Here is a 17,320-nt window from a genome sequence, read left to right as displayed (position 1 = left end):
AATATTTGCAGTTATTTAAGACACACCCTCTGTTTATACCATAGGATCGAAATAAAAACGGCGTCCAGTTGGTTTTGAAATTACGCCATTTTTTAGATCGTATGGACTAATAAAATAATAATATAGACAGTCTCAAATGTGTGTGCGTCGGGAGTTTAGAATACAGAATATCATCCATCTAAAATGTAACGGAGAAGCTTGCTCCAGTTGCTCATAGATGTCGGAGCTGTTCGTGTACAGAGTGTTACATATCTAGAAAATCAATGACAAAACTTTGGACAAAATCTGACATAAATGTCATGTGTCAGAAATTTTCAAATCCCACTAATCGAAGGCTAGAATTAGAAAAGAACGTTAAGCGTTGTGAAGTTATAACTTTGAATCAAGTCCACAGGTATGTCCGAAACCGTTGATTATGATGATAGCTCAGATGAAGAGGTATGCTTTGGTGAGTACACTTTGAAAGAGGCTAAGCGAGATTTAAGAAAATATATTCCTCACATTCCAAATCGACGACATACCACATTGTAAGTATACAAAAAAAACATAATATACAAACTTTAAGACTAAGGGGTATTTAACACACCAACTAGCCTTTAAAACTACCATGTTTTATTTTGTACAATATTAATAGTTTAATTTGTTACTTGGACCTGACCTAGAACAGTTTTTTAATTGTTTTCAGTCTCCTTTTTGCATTTATTTATTTTATCTTTCGTATAATTTTTTTATAATGATTTTTAATAATTAAATTCTTTGTTTTAGCATTTGCTAGTTTACAAAAAAATAATACAATTATTACAAGTTTTTATTTGTGTATAATAAACTTAATAACTAAATTTTAAAAAATCATATTGAACAAAAAGTGTACCACAGTAACCACTGTTTAAATATTTTCATATTTTTAACAAAACTTTTAATAAGTACTTTATTATTATTAGATTTTTTTAACATTTTAGCTTAAAATCGATGAAGCCGAATACCTTAGCCAGTCCTGCAAAGGATGTCCAGCAACTAAGCACTTGTCTGAAAGAATGTCTTAATATATCCACAACTCCTTCAGATTATGTTACTGCCGATGAATCTGTATCCACTAACAAAGAAATTTCTAATGGTAATTTTCTGAAGGAACTTGAAAGAATAATAAATGAACCTTGCTCAAAAGAATCTTCTTATAATACTGCACATGATCACGTCACTACATCTAACTCTTTAACAGAAGAACTCCATAATACAAATACGGATTTGGAATGCTTTCAAGATGCAACAAGCAATTTAGATAAAATTCAACTAACTTTAGTTGAAAATACAATAAGCCCTGAGAACGATTCTAATTTGGATACAAGCACTGTTTCTATTAGTTCAGGTGACCCTAATGACAGCATTATTGTGTTAAGTGACGATAGCATAACTGATGTGCCGTTGGATATTAAACAGGAGAGATATGAAAGAAACTCAGCTCTTTCCTGTGGTAGTTATAGAGAGCATTCCAGTTTCGAAGATAATGGAATAGATCATACAAAATCTTTATATGATGAAAATGAAGATAGTGAAGCTTTTCAAAGTGAGGATAATATTGGCAGCTCAGGTAAAGAGACCAATAATTTATTATCAAATATTCATTTGTCAACATATACATCAGCAAGCAATAAAAATAATTATAACTGGAATGAGCTGAGTAAAATTTCAGAAAAGGAGAGATATGAAAGAAACACAAGTCTTTCCCGTGGTAGTTATAGAGAGCATTCCAGTTCCGAAGATAATGGAATAGATCATACAAATTCTTTATATGAAGAAAATGAAGATAGTGAAGCTTTGGAAAGTGCGGATAATATTGGATGCTCAGTTAAAGAGACCAATTTATTATCAAATATTCATTTATTACCGTATACACCATCAAGGAATAAAAATAATTATAACTGGAATGTGCTGAGTAAAATTTCAGAAAAAACTGAGCAGCCAACGTTTGCCTCTATGCATCCTTTACAGGATTGCAGTTTATCAGGTTTACAAGAAATATCTTATTCAGAATCATCACAGGGTTCAAACGATTATAGCAACCTGCCAAATAAAACATCAAGCGATGAAGGGTGTGAAAGTTCCCAACATTTAAATGATTTTGAAATACCCGAAATAAATTTAGATCAATTCAATGATTCTACTAATTTTGATGATACTATGGAAGATATAAACAGGTTTTTAGCTGAAGCACTTGAAAAGGACAAAGAGAAGGAGAGGTGTAAGGAATTTTTGAGTGCAGAGAAAATAACTAAAATTCCAAAATTACAACTATCTGGGGCAAAAACTGTAACGAAATATAAACATTCAGCTGAAGATTTTAAGAAAATATCCCCTGCAGCGAAGAAACCCCTATTTTCAAGTGCTGGGGTAAAGCCAAAACCAAAAGATCTTTTTAAGGAGCCTACAAAACCAATTAAAAAAGCTCTTACGCCGATTAAATCCAAAAATATGTTTTTAAATGTTGTTAGCCCTGTAAGTGTCTATATTAATAATACACCAAAGTATTCTCCAGTTGTAAAGAACAGAACAACAGTAAAGAAAAATTATGAAATAGGAACGCCAGGATCTGCCAGAAAAGAGAATGTTCCCATTAAAGTGTGTTCCATAAATGATGAGATACCGCCAGTAATTTATAAGCCATCCAGTTATGTTAAAATGACAGAAGAGAAAGGCGTGAACTTGCCTGACAGCATTAAAAAGCTTATAAAAGTAACAACACTTACAAAACATGCTGAGAAAATAATTCAAGACCCCAATCAATCTATTGAAAGGAGACTGCTGGAGGATGACCTTTCAGTTGATAGTACTAATCACGATATTTCTGTGGTTATACAAAAACAGGCGTTTAAAATTAAAAAGTAATTTTCTTTTCAGTGTACATTTTTCATTTTAGAATAAATCGTGTTTGTAAGTTGTGAATTTACTGTACTGTGTGTTATTAGTATAAGTATTGTTTTTTTTTATATTATTTAACTGTCTGTCTGTTATTATTTTAATTATATCGGCTTTTTATAATGTATTTTAAAATAAAAGTCAAATCATTTACAATGTAAAATTAATTGTTTTTTAATTACATTATTCTTTAAGCTGTTTTAAAATAGCGAGTTTATTACCAAGTAACCTCTGTGATAATCTTCAACTTGGAATAAATTATCAAAAGACATCTGTTTTTGGCATATTTCTTTAGTGACTTTATTCCAAGTAAGAGAAAATCGCCCTGTATTATTTTGCAACAAAGGGGGAAATCAAACCAGCAAAGTATTCAATATCTTTTATTTGACATAGTAAATACATGTTTATAGCACAGCTGCTGAAAAGAACGACAGTTGGTTGTTAAGCACCAAAATTGGTATGTTCGGACATATTAAAATATAATAAATTTACAGTTTTTTAAGACACTAAATCCTCCCATCAGCAACCAGTCGTCAGACTACCTAACAAGGCCTCTTATCACAAGGTAGAACCAAATCTACCCATGGGACTCAAATTGATATGTTCATATTGTCATTCAATTATTAAAGCTAATTATCTACAATGAGTCTTGTACACTATGTCAGGTTTAATAGTGATGTAATAAACTAGGACTTATTGTATAGAGTAAAAATGGCAAAGATAAAATTAAAAAAAAACTGGTATTGCATTAAAGCTTCAAGAGTAAAACATATTGCCTATCGTATAAAAAGGTAAAACTATTGCATAAGTACCTGTGATGTCTTAACTGTTTAAAATGCGTGAAGTTTAAATGATATTAAAACTAGTGTTAACAAAATATAAAAATCTTATCTAAAGAAGGCAATGAGATAATAAGCATATACGGTTTATATAAACTGTACACTATGTTTTCTGAAATTAAGAAAAAATATGCGATATATAATATATAATATTTATAAAGCTTCTGTTTAAACATGTATTTATCTTTTTACAAAAATAAATAATAAATATAAAGATTTACAATATAAAATTCCAAAACTCACTTTTTTTCAGTATAAAGTAAAATTACAATGTAGGACAAGTAGCATTATCAGGAATTTAAAAAATGTTTACGTTCCTGTATATCATATTTTTGTTATGAATATCCGAGCAATGTTGCCTCCTAGAGAACATGAAAATACAGTAGTAAAACATTATCCAAATACTATTGTTAATAAAAAAGCAATATCAGACCTAGCTATAAAAATTTGAAAAAACTACATATCACATAAGATGTTTTCTTTTATCATATAACAAATTTTTCAAAGGCCCAGCACCTACACAACCAATGGCACAAATGCATGTAATACTCACAGCCAAACTTACAAAATTTCAAATACTGACTTTACAAAAAGACTTACCACTATTATTTTAAAAATGTATTTGCTTGAATGGTGTATGTAGGTGCTTTAAGACAAAAAAACACTGCATATTATACACAACTGTAAAATGTTAGTCTGTTCAACAGTTACATTAGCTCTCTTTGAAAGAGATATTACATATTAAAAGTTAGAAAAAGTTAATATAAGTTTATACACATATTTACAGTAACAATTATAGCTTATCTCCCTAGCAGTTGTATCATCCACCCCAAACGCTGGCAGATTAGTTCAAAAATTTTCGACATCTTCTCGCACCACAAGTGCATGGAATTTTGTCTTCTTCAAATGGAAATTTGTAGTCGTATGTCAATTCTTCGCCGCTTAAAATTCTTCTTAAAGCAAATATTATTATATGCTTGTGTCCCAGAATTTCCACAACTTTTGAGTAGCAGTTTGGCTAAAGAAAACAATATTCATGTCAAAATGGCAAACAAAGCAAAACCTATCATTCTAGGTTATTAATAAAGGACAACATCACACTTACATCACAAGAGTGATTAATAAATCTAGCTGCGTTGCCTTTCATTGTTGCATCCACAACAAAATTGTCATCCACTCTAAACATATAGCATCCGATCCCTTTAGAATTGTAGAATTTTTCTCTCTTATCTGTTAAAATTGATCTTATGACCTGGAAGAAAGAAATATATAATTCAGTAAGGCACCGCATCAAACCATATAACAATAAGCTAACCTCTCCAGCATATTCAATGACCATTTCACCAGATTCAATATCCCTTAAACAGAACAGCCCTTTCCCATGTATCTTCGACCGGTATACCCCGACAGACCATTTTGAAGTTTGCTTTAAGTTCCTAAATTTCATAGCCATAGGAAAACTGTTGACTCTCCTAAAAACGATTAAATATAACAAACGTATTGCGGTATTTGTTTTATACGTACCTGGATTGAACTATCTGAGAATCCAATGACATGGAAGGTCTTCTGTGTTTTGAAGAAAGCCAGCTAAACATGTCGTTGGGCTCTGTATTTCTCTGTTTGTGAGGTTGGCATCTGATGGCACCTAATCCATGAGCAGATGCATCTAATGAGTCAAGGGGATGAGGTGTGAAGTTGAATAAAGTCTTGTACTTCATACACTTTGAAGCTCCAGGAAGCTGTTCTACGAGGTACTTAACGTGGTTAGATTTCAGTCCAATTAACTGGACAGATTTTAATTGTTTGCCTTCAGTTGGTAACGGAGGCATGTTATGTGTTGCCCTAGCGTGTTGTACAGCTTCCCAAACTTTAGACCAACAGTCCGATATTGACGTAGATGAGTATTTAAACCCTTGTTTGTTTTCTACCGTGTAAAGTATCGAAGGAGCTCCATAAGAGCTTGACTCCTTTTTAGGCGGTTTAGGAATGGGATCTGTGATAACTTCTAAGGGTAGCTTCTCAATTATTTTCTCCTTTTCTTCACCTTTTATGTGCTGTTCTTGTTTAGGCATTGGGGCAATTACAACTGGTGGCTTTGTGATATTAGAAGGTTGTGGCTGAATACAATTATCGCTTGGTCGTATGTTAAATTCTGAAATAACAATTGTTTGTTCATTGGTCTTATTCATTTTTACATTAACGCCTTCTTTGATCTTATCAAAATCTTCAAGTTTCGGCATATCTAAGGATTGTGATTGTTTCACTTCAATAGATTTTGTTTGTACAGTCTCTTGCTTTGCGCTCATATCAATTTCTTTATTGGTTGTTAAAGGACTGTTAGTCTGCAAGCGGTCTAAAATTTGATGTTTCTGAACAGTTACCCCAGAGCAGTTCTTTCTAAAGTGATTGTCTAATTGTTTGGGCGTGTTCAAACTAAACTGGCGTTCTAAGATTTCTAATTTTTTCAATCTGCTCTCAGTCACGGTGTTATGTACAGCTTTAGGTTTAATTTTTAAAGGTCGTGGCTCTGGATCAATATTTTTTACTGGGTTCTGTAAATGTAAAGTATCAAAGCTTTTCAAACGATTTTCTAAAGTATCCAGGTTTTTCAAGGCATCAAATTTCATGAATTTCTCATTCTCCAGCATAGCAAATGATTTAATTGGTTCTTCAAACATATCTATTTTTACTTTCTCTATTTCCTTCAGAGGTTCATATCGCGATAATTCAGGAATTTTTTCGATAGGCTCGAATTCTTTGAACGATTTTTCTTCTACTTTAAATATCTGTTGTTTCGTCTCAGGATTAGAAACTGGCCGACTTTTGATGATCTTATAGTCCAATATTTCAAATTTTCTGTTTCTAGATTTCGGACTATCAACAACTTTGATGACGTCTTTTGTAAAGATAAACTTATTCTCCTCCATTTTAGTTTGTAGTGGTTTCTCGGCTTCTGGGAATATTTTTGAGACGTCGGCAACTTTCTTGGACGTTTTAATAGAACTTGTAGGCATAGGTAAAACCCTGCTCATGGGCCTGGCATGTGAAGTGGGCGGTTTGGGAATTGGAGGGACAATGTTCATAGGAATGTTTTGGTCTGATAAGAATGGCGTTGTAGGTAAGCTGATGCAATTTTGAGGAGCTGCAGCGATCGGCTTTTGCGTTGTGGACGGTTGAGAATAAATAATTGTAGGAGTTTGTGATGTCACTACAGTGGCCGGTTGACTTTGCTGATACTGTTGCGGTATTTCGAGTTGACTAGGATTGACTAATACAAAACTGTTGGATGAAACATCAAGAACTGGCTCTAGTTTGCTGGTTTGGAAGACTTGGGTAGTGGTGCTGTAGCTGCTGTTGGCAGCGAGAACACCAGGAACAGGTGTAGGAAGAAATTGTTGACTCTGCATAACAGTGTTTTGAACGATCGTCTCAAACCCGTAATAGATCTGTGGTTGGGGCTGTTGAGCCCATCCAAATGTACCACTACTGTCTAATACTAACTGTTGGGGTTGCTGAACAATCATTGTAGTAGGCTGTAAACTAGGTAAAATGCCAATGACGTTGCCATCCGATCTAATTTGTAGTAGCTGCGTTTGCGGTTGAACTTGTGGGGCAATCTGCACATATTGAACACTCTGATTGGTTTGTGGCTGGCCAAATGCGTCGACAAACGGCACAAAGCCTGATGCAGGCGCTGGCTGAATCGGTTGTAAGACTACAGGCTCTCTTCGCGCTGGCTGTTGTCTCTGAACCAGGACTTGTTGGACTTGCTGTAAAGTCATAGGCTGCGTCTGCGTTTGTTGCACTTGTTGGACCTGTTGATATTCTATAGATGGCTGTACAATCTGTGGAGTGATGGATGGGCCTACACATAGAGGAACTGGTATAGAAATAGTTGGGGTAGATTGCGGTTCTGCTATTGTGATGGTAGGCTGGACAGTAACTGGTTGCTGTGTTTGTGTTGCCTCTGGCATAACATTTACAACAGAGGTATGCATTTGACTTTGATATGATTCATATGCTTGTATGAGGACAGGTTGTGTAGGCTCATTTACCTGAACAGTAACTTCTATAGGTTGTGTATTAGATACTATAATTTCATCATTCATGTGAGTGATTGCCTCCTGTTCTGGTATATTTTCAGAGTCACTCTCACTTGTGCAAAGTACCTCACATGTGTCTAGGTGCCTTTTGTAACTTGCCTGGGTGCGATAAGTGCATTGACATTTTTCACAAGTGACTGGTTCTTCTGATATACCCCAAGGATTTATTGAATTAGTTTCTACTGGAGATCCACATTCACTGGAACTGCTATCATCAAATGTTCCATCCACTTGAAGTAATAGCATATTACTAGGAGATTCTTTAGTTAGCTTTCTCTTCTTTGTTACAGGAGGAAGAGCACTATCTAATTTATAACTTAACGTAAGGCTTAGAGGTGGTATTCTTGGTTTAACGCCTGGATCAGACTTTGTTCTGATTAATTCTCTACCGGTATACTTAAAATCTGTGGTTTCCACTGTTGAATCGTCATCTTCAGGTTTTCTCAACGACTCTGCTATGCTTTCAGTGTTACTATTATCTAGATTAAGCATATCTTCATAACTAAAATTAGGAAAAATGTCTTGTACTGAAATACCATCCAAAATATCATGAGGCAGGTCTTCTAAAATTGTATCAGTAAGTTCAGGAGATAAAAGTTCTGCTCCATTCTTTTCTTCCTCATCTTCCGAGTCTATTTCATCTGATCTTTTTTCATACACTCTTTGCCAGTCACTGATATCTCTAAGAGCTTTATCAACTAAATTCTTTTCTAATGTGTGGTCAACAGTAAAATTTTTATCAACGGTCAACGTCGTGCAATTTGGATTAAGAACAGATGTCTTAATAGAATAAGTAATCAGTCCCCATGGTTCAATAGTTGACCAGAAAACGCGATAACATATAAATCCAGTAGGAATAATAGCATCTGTGGTATCTGAAATAAATGGTTCTATTTTTCCTAAATTTGTAATACTCAAAGAACCAACAGCACAATTGACATCTTCAGGTTCAGATCTAATGTTTTCTTTGGGGTATTGTTCCACAAAAAGACACTTATTTAATTCAAAATCTTCGTCAGATTTTAAAACGTAATGTGAATCCTCTGGAGAGTGTTTAGGACAATAACAAGATTTATTAACAGCTTGAAAAGTGAAATTTGCTTTTCTTGCACACATAAAATGGTAGCTTTCATTTCTGCAAGTGTAGCACTGCAAACTAGCTCCCATTTTGTCACATAAAGAACATTTTTCTGATTTACCTTTCGCTATAGTGTCTGTAACATTTTGCAAATGATTGTCTAGTTCTTCATAAACGTTTATGGACCAGTATGCACAATTGCCATGAATCCAAACATTACTACCACAATATAATAGTCTAGATTCATTATAATCTAACTGATCTCCTATATTTTGACAAAGAGCACAAGTTCTGTTATCTGTATCTTTATTAGGCAATGCAGGGTATTTTATTAAATTACTTCTGTGTTTTAAACGGATGTGACAATATGGAACCTGTGCTATGTCTTCAGCTGCCTCATGCACTTGAGAAAACCAAGGGAAAACATTTTGAAAAATATTCTTATAAATCACAAGTATTTGTTCCGAATGAAATGTTTTTAAAGCTACTTTCATATCGTTGTTGAACTTTTTTACAGAGTTATATTCACACAGCCTATTTTTAATGTCTATAAGAGTATTAATAGTTGAGTTAGTTTCTTTTTGAATTTTTTCACTTTCCTCAAATGAGTAAATTTTATCAATATCTTTGTTACAATTGTTGTTATCTATATCTAAGACATTAGTCAATAAATGCCTTCTAAACTGACTTCCTCTAAGCCCCGCTCTTTTCAGCATACTTCTAGCAGATTTATTCTTAATTAGCAACCTCAGAATTTGATTAAAATTATGATATAATTCGTTTTGTACAGACCCATACCAAGTAGGTGGTGAGCCGTTTAAGCACTGACTGCATGTAAAATTTGTAGAAACTGGCAACAATTTTAAAATATCATACTGCTCACTAGTCAGCTTCTCACATTCTGAATGAACCCATTGCTTACACTTTGAACATTCCAACATCTAAATAGAGAAATAAATGTTTACAATATTAATAAATAGCATTTACATGAATTTTAAGCAAAATCTTAAACATAAAATTTATTGGACAATTAAAATTGACTGATACATATTGTATGATTGATTTAATTTATTTATATTAAATATATGTACGTGTACTGGATCTGTATCTACAAAAGGAATCTCAAGCGAGTTTCCCCCTTACAGATGAAGGGATCGACATACTGTATCCAAACGCATCCCAGCAAAAACTTAACATTACTAATACATACATTAAACACAGTTGTGATATGCTTACCTTAGAAGTCATACTTTCTTCGAAGGAATGCTGGCAAATAGGACAGTACATTCCTACTTTTCTCTTATTTATACAGTTAAGACAAAGTGGCATATTGGCTGGAAAACTTGACATATTATAAGCGGTGGCTGTTCCACAATCCTGACATTTTCTACATTCGTTACAAACCTGAAGAAAAATATTTATAAATAAATATTTACTATACTATGTAAAAAGGCAACAAAAACAGAAATACTAACCATTTTAGAATAACTAGAATCTTCCTTACTACTAAAACAATCATTATGATAGATTTTAAGGCATTTAGGGCAACTAACTTTACTTCTGTCGAAACCTTTACATTGCTGGCACGGAATACATCTTATGCACATCCAGTTTTCATTCGAACTAATACGAATGCCAAAACTTTCTATACAAAAAGAATGGTATGGTTCACAACAAACTGAACATATTAGCATATGTTGAAGTCCAGCACTACCACAAAGAAAACAAATGGCACCAGCAGAAGTTTTCTGTGATGTAACAACAGAAAATCCATATTTATACCGATTTTCAAAATTTAGTTCTTGAGAGTAATCTAATAATATTCCTGTGGCAATTTGAGGTTCCTCTATGGTTGGTGTAATACTAACCTAGTGTACAAAAGAAGATTATTAATAAGAAATATACACAAAAAAAAAGAATTACCTCTTTAGTTATCATAATTGGAGAACATTTAGATCTTTCCTTTTTCGGTAAAATATTTTTCTCTGAGAAACTTTTACAACTATTACTACTATTCGATATTAGTTCTTCATCAGTTCCACTGGGAGAATCAATTTTAAATGGATCACTAATTTTTACAATGTCACTAACAATACACTTTTCACTAATACTTTCTTGCAAGTCACTAGTAATTTTCTTTTCATTACTATCATTTATAAATGTAGCTAAGGGCTGCCCAAGAACAATAGAAGCACTTCTGCAGACATGTTTAACTCTTGGACCCTTTAAGTCTATTTTCTGTCTTTTAACGTCAGAAGCTACAAGTGGTATACTAACTGGAGGCTTTTGTGGAGGTTTAAACCTTATAGGCCGTTGTTTAACAATTACTTCCGGACTCTTAATGGGACTTTCTACATTTTTTTGCCACAAAATAGGTGGTAAGCTGTTATTAAATGAAAAGTCAAATCCCCTCATATTCTTTGGAAGTAACTGTGTGAGATTCTGCTTCAAAGTTAGAGGTAAATGATATGACTTTATACACATCTTAAGCCAACAGGCTGGGCATCTTGATCTAAAGGCACACTTTGCTATTTTCCAATGTTGACTACGGACTACAGGAGGTACATAGCAAGTTCCCTGTCCCATTTGACATGGTAATATATTCGAACTTCTTGAACCAACATTCTGACGCTTAATTTGTTTTGATATAAATTTTCTACAAGATTCACAACTATAAATATTAAACTTTCTGGCCTGTTTGACAAAGCGGTAATAACGAACTGCACCACAAACACCACATATTATTGTGCCAGGTCCATTATGAAGCTTTGTTGAAAATGGAATTTGTGTCCCCACTTGATTTGGCAATTTTAAACGTGCCTGACGTAATATGACCCTATGTCCATTAGAAAATGCCATTATGTCTTTTGTCTCATTAGTTGGTTCATCCTTCTCTTCGCATTGCTTAAGGGATCTCTTACTGAGTACTTTTTTCTTCACATTAATACTTTCATTAAGATCAATAAAACGTTTATTTGGTTTGATTACTCTTGATGAATGCACACTTCTTGAAGGTAAGATAAATTTGCCTGCAAAGTTTGGTGTATCCTTGCGAATCAGGTTTTTTGTTAAATTATTTCTAGTTGGCCTGTTTGACTTCAAAGGAGTTTTATTTCGAATTTTCGATATAAAGTTTCTTTGCCGACCGTTCTTACGTAAAGATGTACTAAGTTTCCTTGTTATTTGTTCTCTAAGGGGCTTTGACTTCTCTGTTTGAGCCGTACTTTCACCTTCATTTTCTGAGAGATCTTCATCCTAAAATTTAAAGTAAAATTAATTATGTAATTCTACATATAATCGTACATAATTGTTGCTATACGTAAACATATTTAACCTACTGGATATAGGTAAAAACATTAAATGTTTACCTGTTTATTTTCATTAGAACTTCCAATAACTGTCACTGAAGAACTATCGCTTCCATGAGTTAGTTCTCCTGTAGGAGGAAGCACATTTACCCTTTTTCTATGGCAGTGTTTTGAAGGCTTCCCTGGAAACTTGCTTCGCCCCATATTTTAAACAAATTTTAGTTTACATTTTATGAAAAAAAACATTTGTAGTAAGGCATCACGCATCCAGTCCAAGAACAACAAAATTGGAAATATCGGTAACTGCGTAAACTACATTACCGACAACGCTACTGGCACCGGAACGTGCCGTAACTTTGACAGAATAACTGTCTGTATTTGTGGTCGCTATCTAAATTAATATCGGTATTTTTATTTTAAATAAACTTATTCTATCTCTGGTTTGAAAATAAAACCTTAAATTTGTCCTTTATTTTTCTTAAATTGCTATAAATTAGCTTACTAAAATTTATATCTACTTTATTTGATTTGCAGATTCCTGTAACAGTGTGTTCGCATCGCATCTGTCAAAATCATGAAATTTGAAACAAATAAACTTGCTAAAAAGTATTTCTTTACATTGTTTAATGTTAAATTCCTATTTATTTTATAAAATTAATGGTGGTAAGTCTTAAATATGTCTCATATATTAGTTTTATTTGTGCTTGACATTTATTATGCCTTTAAACACCTTAAATGACAATTTGGCGAACGTAAATATATAAGCATAGAACTAGCAATTCTTTTATTATAATAATTATGTACAGTTAAGTAGCTAATTAAGCAACTAATTAAATAATTATAATTAATTATGTTAGTGTATAAGTGTATAATTTTAATTATTAATTTTGGGGATGGGAGGGCTAAGCTTCTCTAGTCCTCCTGTAGTTGCGCCCCTAGTTGTACCATTGGAAAGGGATTTCAAAGCCATGTTTATTAAAATCGAATATGTAATAATTATTCCTTTAAAAATCTATTTATTTTAAATAAATATAACAGTTGAATAAAATATACTAATTAATATGACTTATATTATATTTTTTAAAAATTACCATGTAATAAATATAAACACAGATATAATATTCTGTTAACTTATTTGATGTGTATTTACTTGTTTATTTAATTTTCAAAGGTATATTTGGAAATAAAAATATTTAATTTCTATTATGATGTTTTACAGTTAGTGATATGTGATACACTTATTTGTAATATCTTATATATATATATATATATATATATATATATATATATATATATATATATATATATATATATATATATATATATATATATATATATATATATATATATATATATATATATATATATATATACATATATATATCTGTTTAATTCTGAATTATTCAACTAAACGTTACAATATTTGTTGTTTTCTAATTTAAATTTTTTGTTTTAGAAATCTGTACACTAATTCCTGAGACATAATTTAGACACAGAGCCATTGAAGAAAAGAAGCAACCTTTTACAAGACTAAAAAAATGGTAAGTAATAAGTTTTAAACAACGAGCCAGGGAAAATTGAAAATGTTCACAAATTAACAGAAAATATAATTTATCTGTGAATTAAAATGACAGACACAACTATCACTGTTGGACAGTCTCTCGATGGACAGACTGTAATATTTGTATCAAAATTCTCATCATATTTAGTTTATATTGTATGTGTTATTATTGTTTTTACTGTATGGCTTTTAGTTTGATATTTGATTCGTTATTGGTATGTATGTTTGATTCAGTAGCATTTTCGGGTAATTTCTGATTTCCAATAACAGCATGATAAACAGCAATGTATAGTGCATACTTTAGAGCAAGTATGCAAGTGAAAAAAAAGATGTATAACAAAATCTGTTTCGTCCATTGTGGGATGGTCTTGCCATGATGTTTTCTTCTAAAAATCCGTCGAATTCTTCTATAAACGGCAATGCGTGCTGGCAATGGTGGCTAAAAACATTAATTATTTTTCTTTAGCTCTTGTTTTTTACAAGTCATTAATTAATTTTATATAGAAAACATTTAAAAATAGCTATCGTCTTCATAATCAATAAATAAAACAATTAAGGAATTACAAAATGTCATAATCTTTGTTTTCGAAGCTTCGTTTTCAAGTTTTCAGAAGCACAAGCTACAGTAAATTAATACTTGAGTGAAATTAGAACTTTGTAACAACGAAGCTATCTATCTGTGCTATTAAATTTACTAAGCTTCATGTTTTTGAAATGTTGTCTTGTATATCTGTCAGCGGATTATAGAGTCTGTTTTAAATGCATTTTATTTTGGAAGATGAATTTCACAAATTTCAAATATACTTTAAATCTGTTATTTTATAATTTTTGTTCTAGGCAGTAACATTTTCAGGAGTTGTTGGGCTTAATATTTTAAAGAATTAGTAAAAAAAATTACCAGTATTCCTGTACTCAATTATAGATTGCAGATTTTCTGAATTAGTTTCAATAAGAAACGTTAAATACTTTACTTACTATAGTATTTATTTCCACTGTTGGTTCATTGTCGTAGAAATATCTCACTTCTGGGTTGTGGTTGAATTCAACTCTTCTGACATCCACGCGGTTTCCATTTTCAGTTATCAGATTATCTTCTTCAACATTTTCAGCCTCTGCGGGATCAACTATAACAGCCATACTTGTCTTTTATTTTCTGTCGAAATAGTGTGAATTCTAACAAAGACAACTGTCGAATATGACGATTCATACCTGCATTGCCAGTTTAATAACAGTAGATAAGAAAAAGCTCTAAAATAAATTGATTGCATTCCAGCTGCATTATAAGACACTTTTATTTGATAGATTCGCCGAAATCTACGTGCAAAATGCAAATTTTTTATTGCACTCTTCAGACAATAAGACATTAATGAAGAAACAAATAATTAGTTGTCGTAATTTGGATTAAATTGAAATTAAATTGGTTTTTGTCATTACTCTAGTTCTTTTATAGTAAATTTGGGTTACAGCCTAGTCATTTAGACAGCCAGTCGAGTTGAGAGTAATAATGTGGTACCCCTGATAGCATGTACCATCCATACATACATACATACATACTGCCATTATTCGCTGACGAGTATTCGACACGCATCAAAAGATGGTCACGCAAGGCGTTTTTTTTCACGAGCTTTTCTGTGACTGAAAAGCCCGATACGTGATGTTATTGTTTATATATTGATGATGTTATATTACTACCGCACTCCGGACATTCAAAAATCTCATTGCTTTGTTGCCTCTTTACTTTTTGGTTGTCGCAGTTAACTGAGTTTACAATTCTTCTCCATTGAGTTCTATTGTGAACTGCTTCTTCCTAATGATTCTGCATGTTAATCCCCTTTAAGTTTTCGTGGAAAATGTCGTTGTACCTTTTGAGTTGTCCACCTGGCCTCCTCTTACCGTCTACAAGCTCACCGTAGAGCAGAGATTTTGGTATGCGGTTTTCTTGCATTCTGCATACGTGACCAGCCCATCTTAAGCGGGATTTTGTAACCATGACTTCAATACTCTCGCAGTTAGCTTTTTCAAGGACCGATACGTTTGAGACATGATGGAACCACCGGATTCTTAAGAGTTGTCTAAGGTGTCTCTGTTGCAACTTGTTTAATGCCTTCATGTGTCGGCGGTACGGCACCCAGGTTTCGCTCCCATATAACATGGTGGGGATTATAATTGCTCGGTACACTGCCAGTTTCGTTTTTGTACTCTAGTCATGATTGTAGAAAGCCCTGTCTTTTAATTTCGAGAATGCTCTTGAGGCGCTCCTAATCCTGTGCTGAATTTCAGAGTCGATATTGGCCTTTTCCGAAATCAAACTGCCGAGGTAACTAAATTCCGCTACATATTCTAACAGTTCTTCTCCGATTTTTATAGCATTGTTATGATCTTCCGGGGGAGTGCCTATGATTTTGGTTTTGTCGATGTTTAGCTTCAGGCCGAAAGCCTCGTAGGCCGAGGTATATGTGTTCAACATTTCTTGTAATTGTTGTAACGTGTTTGCAACTAGAGCGCAGTCATCAGCGTATTGAAGTTCTGTGATGAATTATGTACGTGTTTTTGCCCTCAGTCTTTTTATGTTGAACAGACCGCCGTCATATCTGTATCTAATGGCCAATCCTCTCTCCTGCAGTTTGCTGTCCACTATAATGGAGAGCGCTGCCATGAATATGTTGAATAGGGGAGGCGCTAAGACACATCCCTGCCTAACTCCTGTATTTGTCAGGAAGGGATCGGTCAGTGATCCATGATGTGACACTCTTGACTGGTTGTTGTTATGGAGGCTTTTACACACTGTAAGAAATTTGTTGGGTACTCCGAACTTTTTCATAACTGCCTAAAGTGCATCTCTGTTCACAGAGTCGAAGGCTTTTGTTAGATCGATGAATGCAACATAAAGTTTAGACTGCTGCTCTTTTACTTTTTCCTGTAGTTGGCGGATGGAAAATATGGAGTCGACGGTGCCACGGTTGGTGCGAAAACCCGTTTGCGATTCTGGAAGGATTCACAAACACAATAGTGAAATTCCCCGGTAATTGAAGATTCCCCGCATCTGAAGACACGGATGATTTCTTACCACCTTCTGGTAGCGTAACCAGAAGGTGTTACATCAATTATTTATTCTTTATTTTTGCGAAAAAAAAGGCGAAAATAAGTTAAACAGAGCTTCTTACCACCTTCTGGTAGTAACCAGAGTGTGTTTAATTTATTTTTTCAAGTTCAACAGACGTACAGGGTCCGGCAATAGTGCGTTGGACATCTGTAGATTCTATAATAAAAAAACTTAGGAATTTTGTTTAAGTGCAAACCTAATGTACATATTTATTAGGATGTACACTACAGGATGGCTCAAAAAAGTGTGAGTGGATCGGGATTATTTTTTTAAACGGAACACCCTTTATTTTATTTTTTTTGTTAGATGTAGAATTAAAAAACCAACATATTTGTATTATTTCAAAATTTTTAAGGGTTCTGCGGATATTCGTAATATTATTATTATTACATATGTTTTTTTTTTCAACAGTATT

At 33.2% G+C, this 17,320-nt stretch overlaps 3 protein-coding genes across 4 annotated transcripts; 1 reads left to right on the top strand and 2 right to left on the bottom strand.

Moving 5' to 3' along the window:
* Window positions 1-159: 159 nt before the first annotated feature.
* LOC115876773 lies at window positions 160-3,076 on the top strand. Of its 2 annotated transcripts, none has more exons than XM_030892693.1 (2): window positions 160-527; window positions 960-3,076. In XM_030892693.1, exons 1-2 carry the CDS (start codon window positions 397-399, stop codon window positions 2,881-2,883), a joined length of 2,055 nt encoding a protein of 684 aa, XP_030748553.1. In that variant the 5' UTR covers window positions 160-396; the 3' UTR covers window positions 2,884-3,076. The 2 variants fall into 2 exon arrangements, with proteins under 2 accessions (XP_030748553.1, XP_030748554.1); XM_030892694.1 differs by having other exon boundaries at window positions 328-448.
* A 397-nt stretch (window positions 3,077-3,473) lies between these two features.
* Window positions 3,474-12,540, bottom strand: LOC115876769 (histone-lysine N-methyltransferase trithorax). The gene is made up of 8 exons (XM_030892687.1): window positions 12,302-12,540; window positions 10,857-12,188; window positions 10,409-10,801; window positions 10,170-10,337; window positions 5,277-9,874; window positions 5,068-5,224; window positions 4,858-5,004; window positions 3,474-4,770 (listed from the first exon to the last, which is right to left on the bottom strand). The coding sequence occupies exons 1-8, from the start codon at window positions 12,443-12,445 to the stop codon at window positions 4,597-4,599; spliced, it is 7,113 nt and encodes a 2,370-aa protein (XP_030748547.1). The 5' UTR covers window positions 12,446-12,540; the 3' UTR covers window positions 3,474-4,596.
* A 1,164-nt stretch (window positions 12,541-13,704) lies between these two features.
* Window positions 13,705-14,974, bottom strand: LOC115876780. Its single transcript, XM_030892712.1, has 2 exons — window positions 14,778-14,974; window positions 13,705-14,241 (listed from the first exon to the last, which is right to left on the bottom strand). The coding sequence occupies exons 1-2, from the start codon at window positions 14,937-14,939 to the stop codon at window positions 13,978-13,980; spliced, it is 426 nt and encodes a 141-aa protein (XP_030748572.1). The 5' UTR covers window positions 14,940-14,974; the 3' UTR covers window positions 13,705-13,977.
* Between the last annotated feature and the right edge of the window lie 2,346 nt (window positions 14,975-17,320).

Source organism: Sitophilus oryzae, unplaced genomic scaffold (genome assembly GCF_002938485.1).
Source record: "Sitophilus oryzae breed Bouriz unplaced genomic scaffold, Soryzae_2.0 scaffold_1440_pilon_pilon, whole genome shotgun sequence".
Lineage (NCBI taxonomy): Eukaryota > Metazoa > Arthropoda > Insecta > Coleoptera > Curculionidae > Sitophilus > Sitophilus oryzae.
The sequence above is the reverse complement of the archived record's forward strand: the minus strand, read 5'-3'. Positions and strand labels throughout refer to the sequence as shown.

Excerpts from the sequence above, each read along its gene's own strand:
- LOC115876773 (XM_030892693.1), top strand. The coding sequence starts at position 397 with ATGTCCGAAACCGTTGATTATGATGATAGCTCAGATGAAGAGGTATGC. Across the intron at positions 528-959 it reads AATCGACGACATACCACATT|CTTAAAATCGATGAAGCCGA; the intron begins GTAAGTATACAA and ends TTAACATTTTAG.
- LOC115876769 (XM_030892687.1), bottom strand. The coding sequence starts at position 12,445 with ATGGGGCGAAGCAAGTTTCCAGGGAAGCCTTCAAAACACTGCCATAGA. Across the intron at positions 10,338-10,408 it reads ATTCTAGTTATTCTAAAATG|GTTTGTAACGAATGTAGAAA; the intron begins GTTAGTATTTCT and ends ATTTTTCTTCAG. Across the intron at positions 9,875-10,169 it reads AAGAAAGTATGACTTCTAAG|ATGTTGGAATGTTCAAAGTG; the intron begins GTAAGCATATCA and ends TTCTCTATTTAG.
- LOC115876780 (XM_030892712.1), bottom strand. The coding sequence starts at position 14,939 with ATGGCTGTTATAGTTGATCCCGCAGAGGCTGAAAATGTTGAAGAAGAT. Across the intron at positions 14,242-14,777 it reads CAGTGGAAATAAATACTATA|CCACCATTGCCAGCACGCAT; the intron begins GTAAGTAAAGTA and ends TAATGTTTTTAG.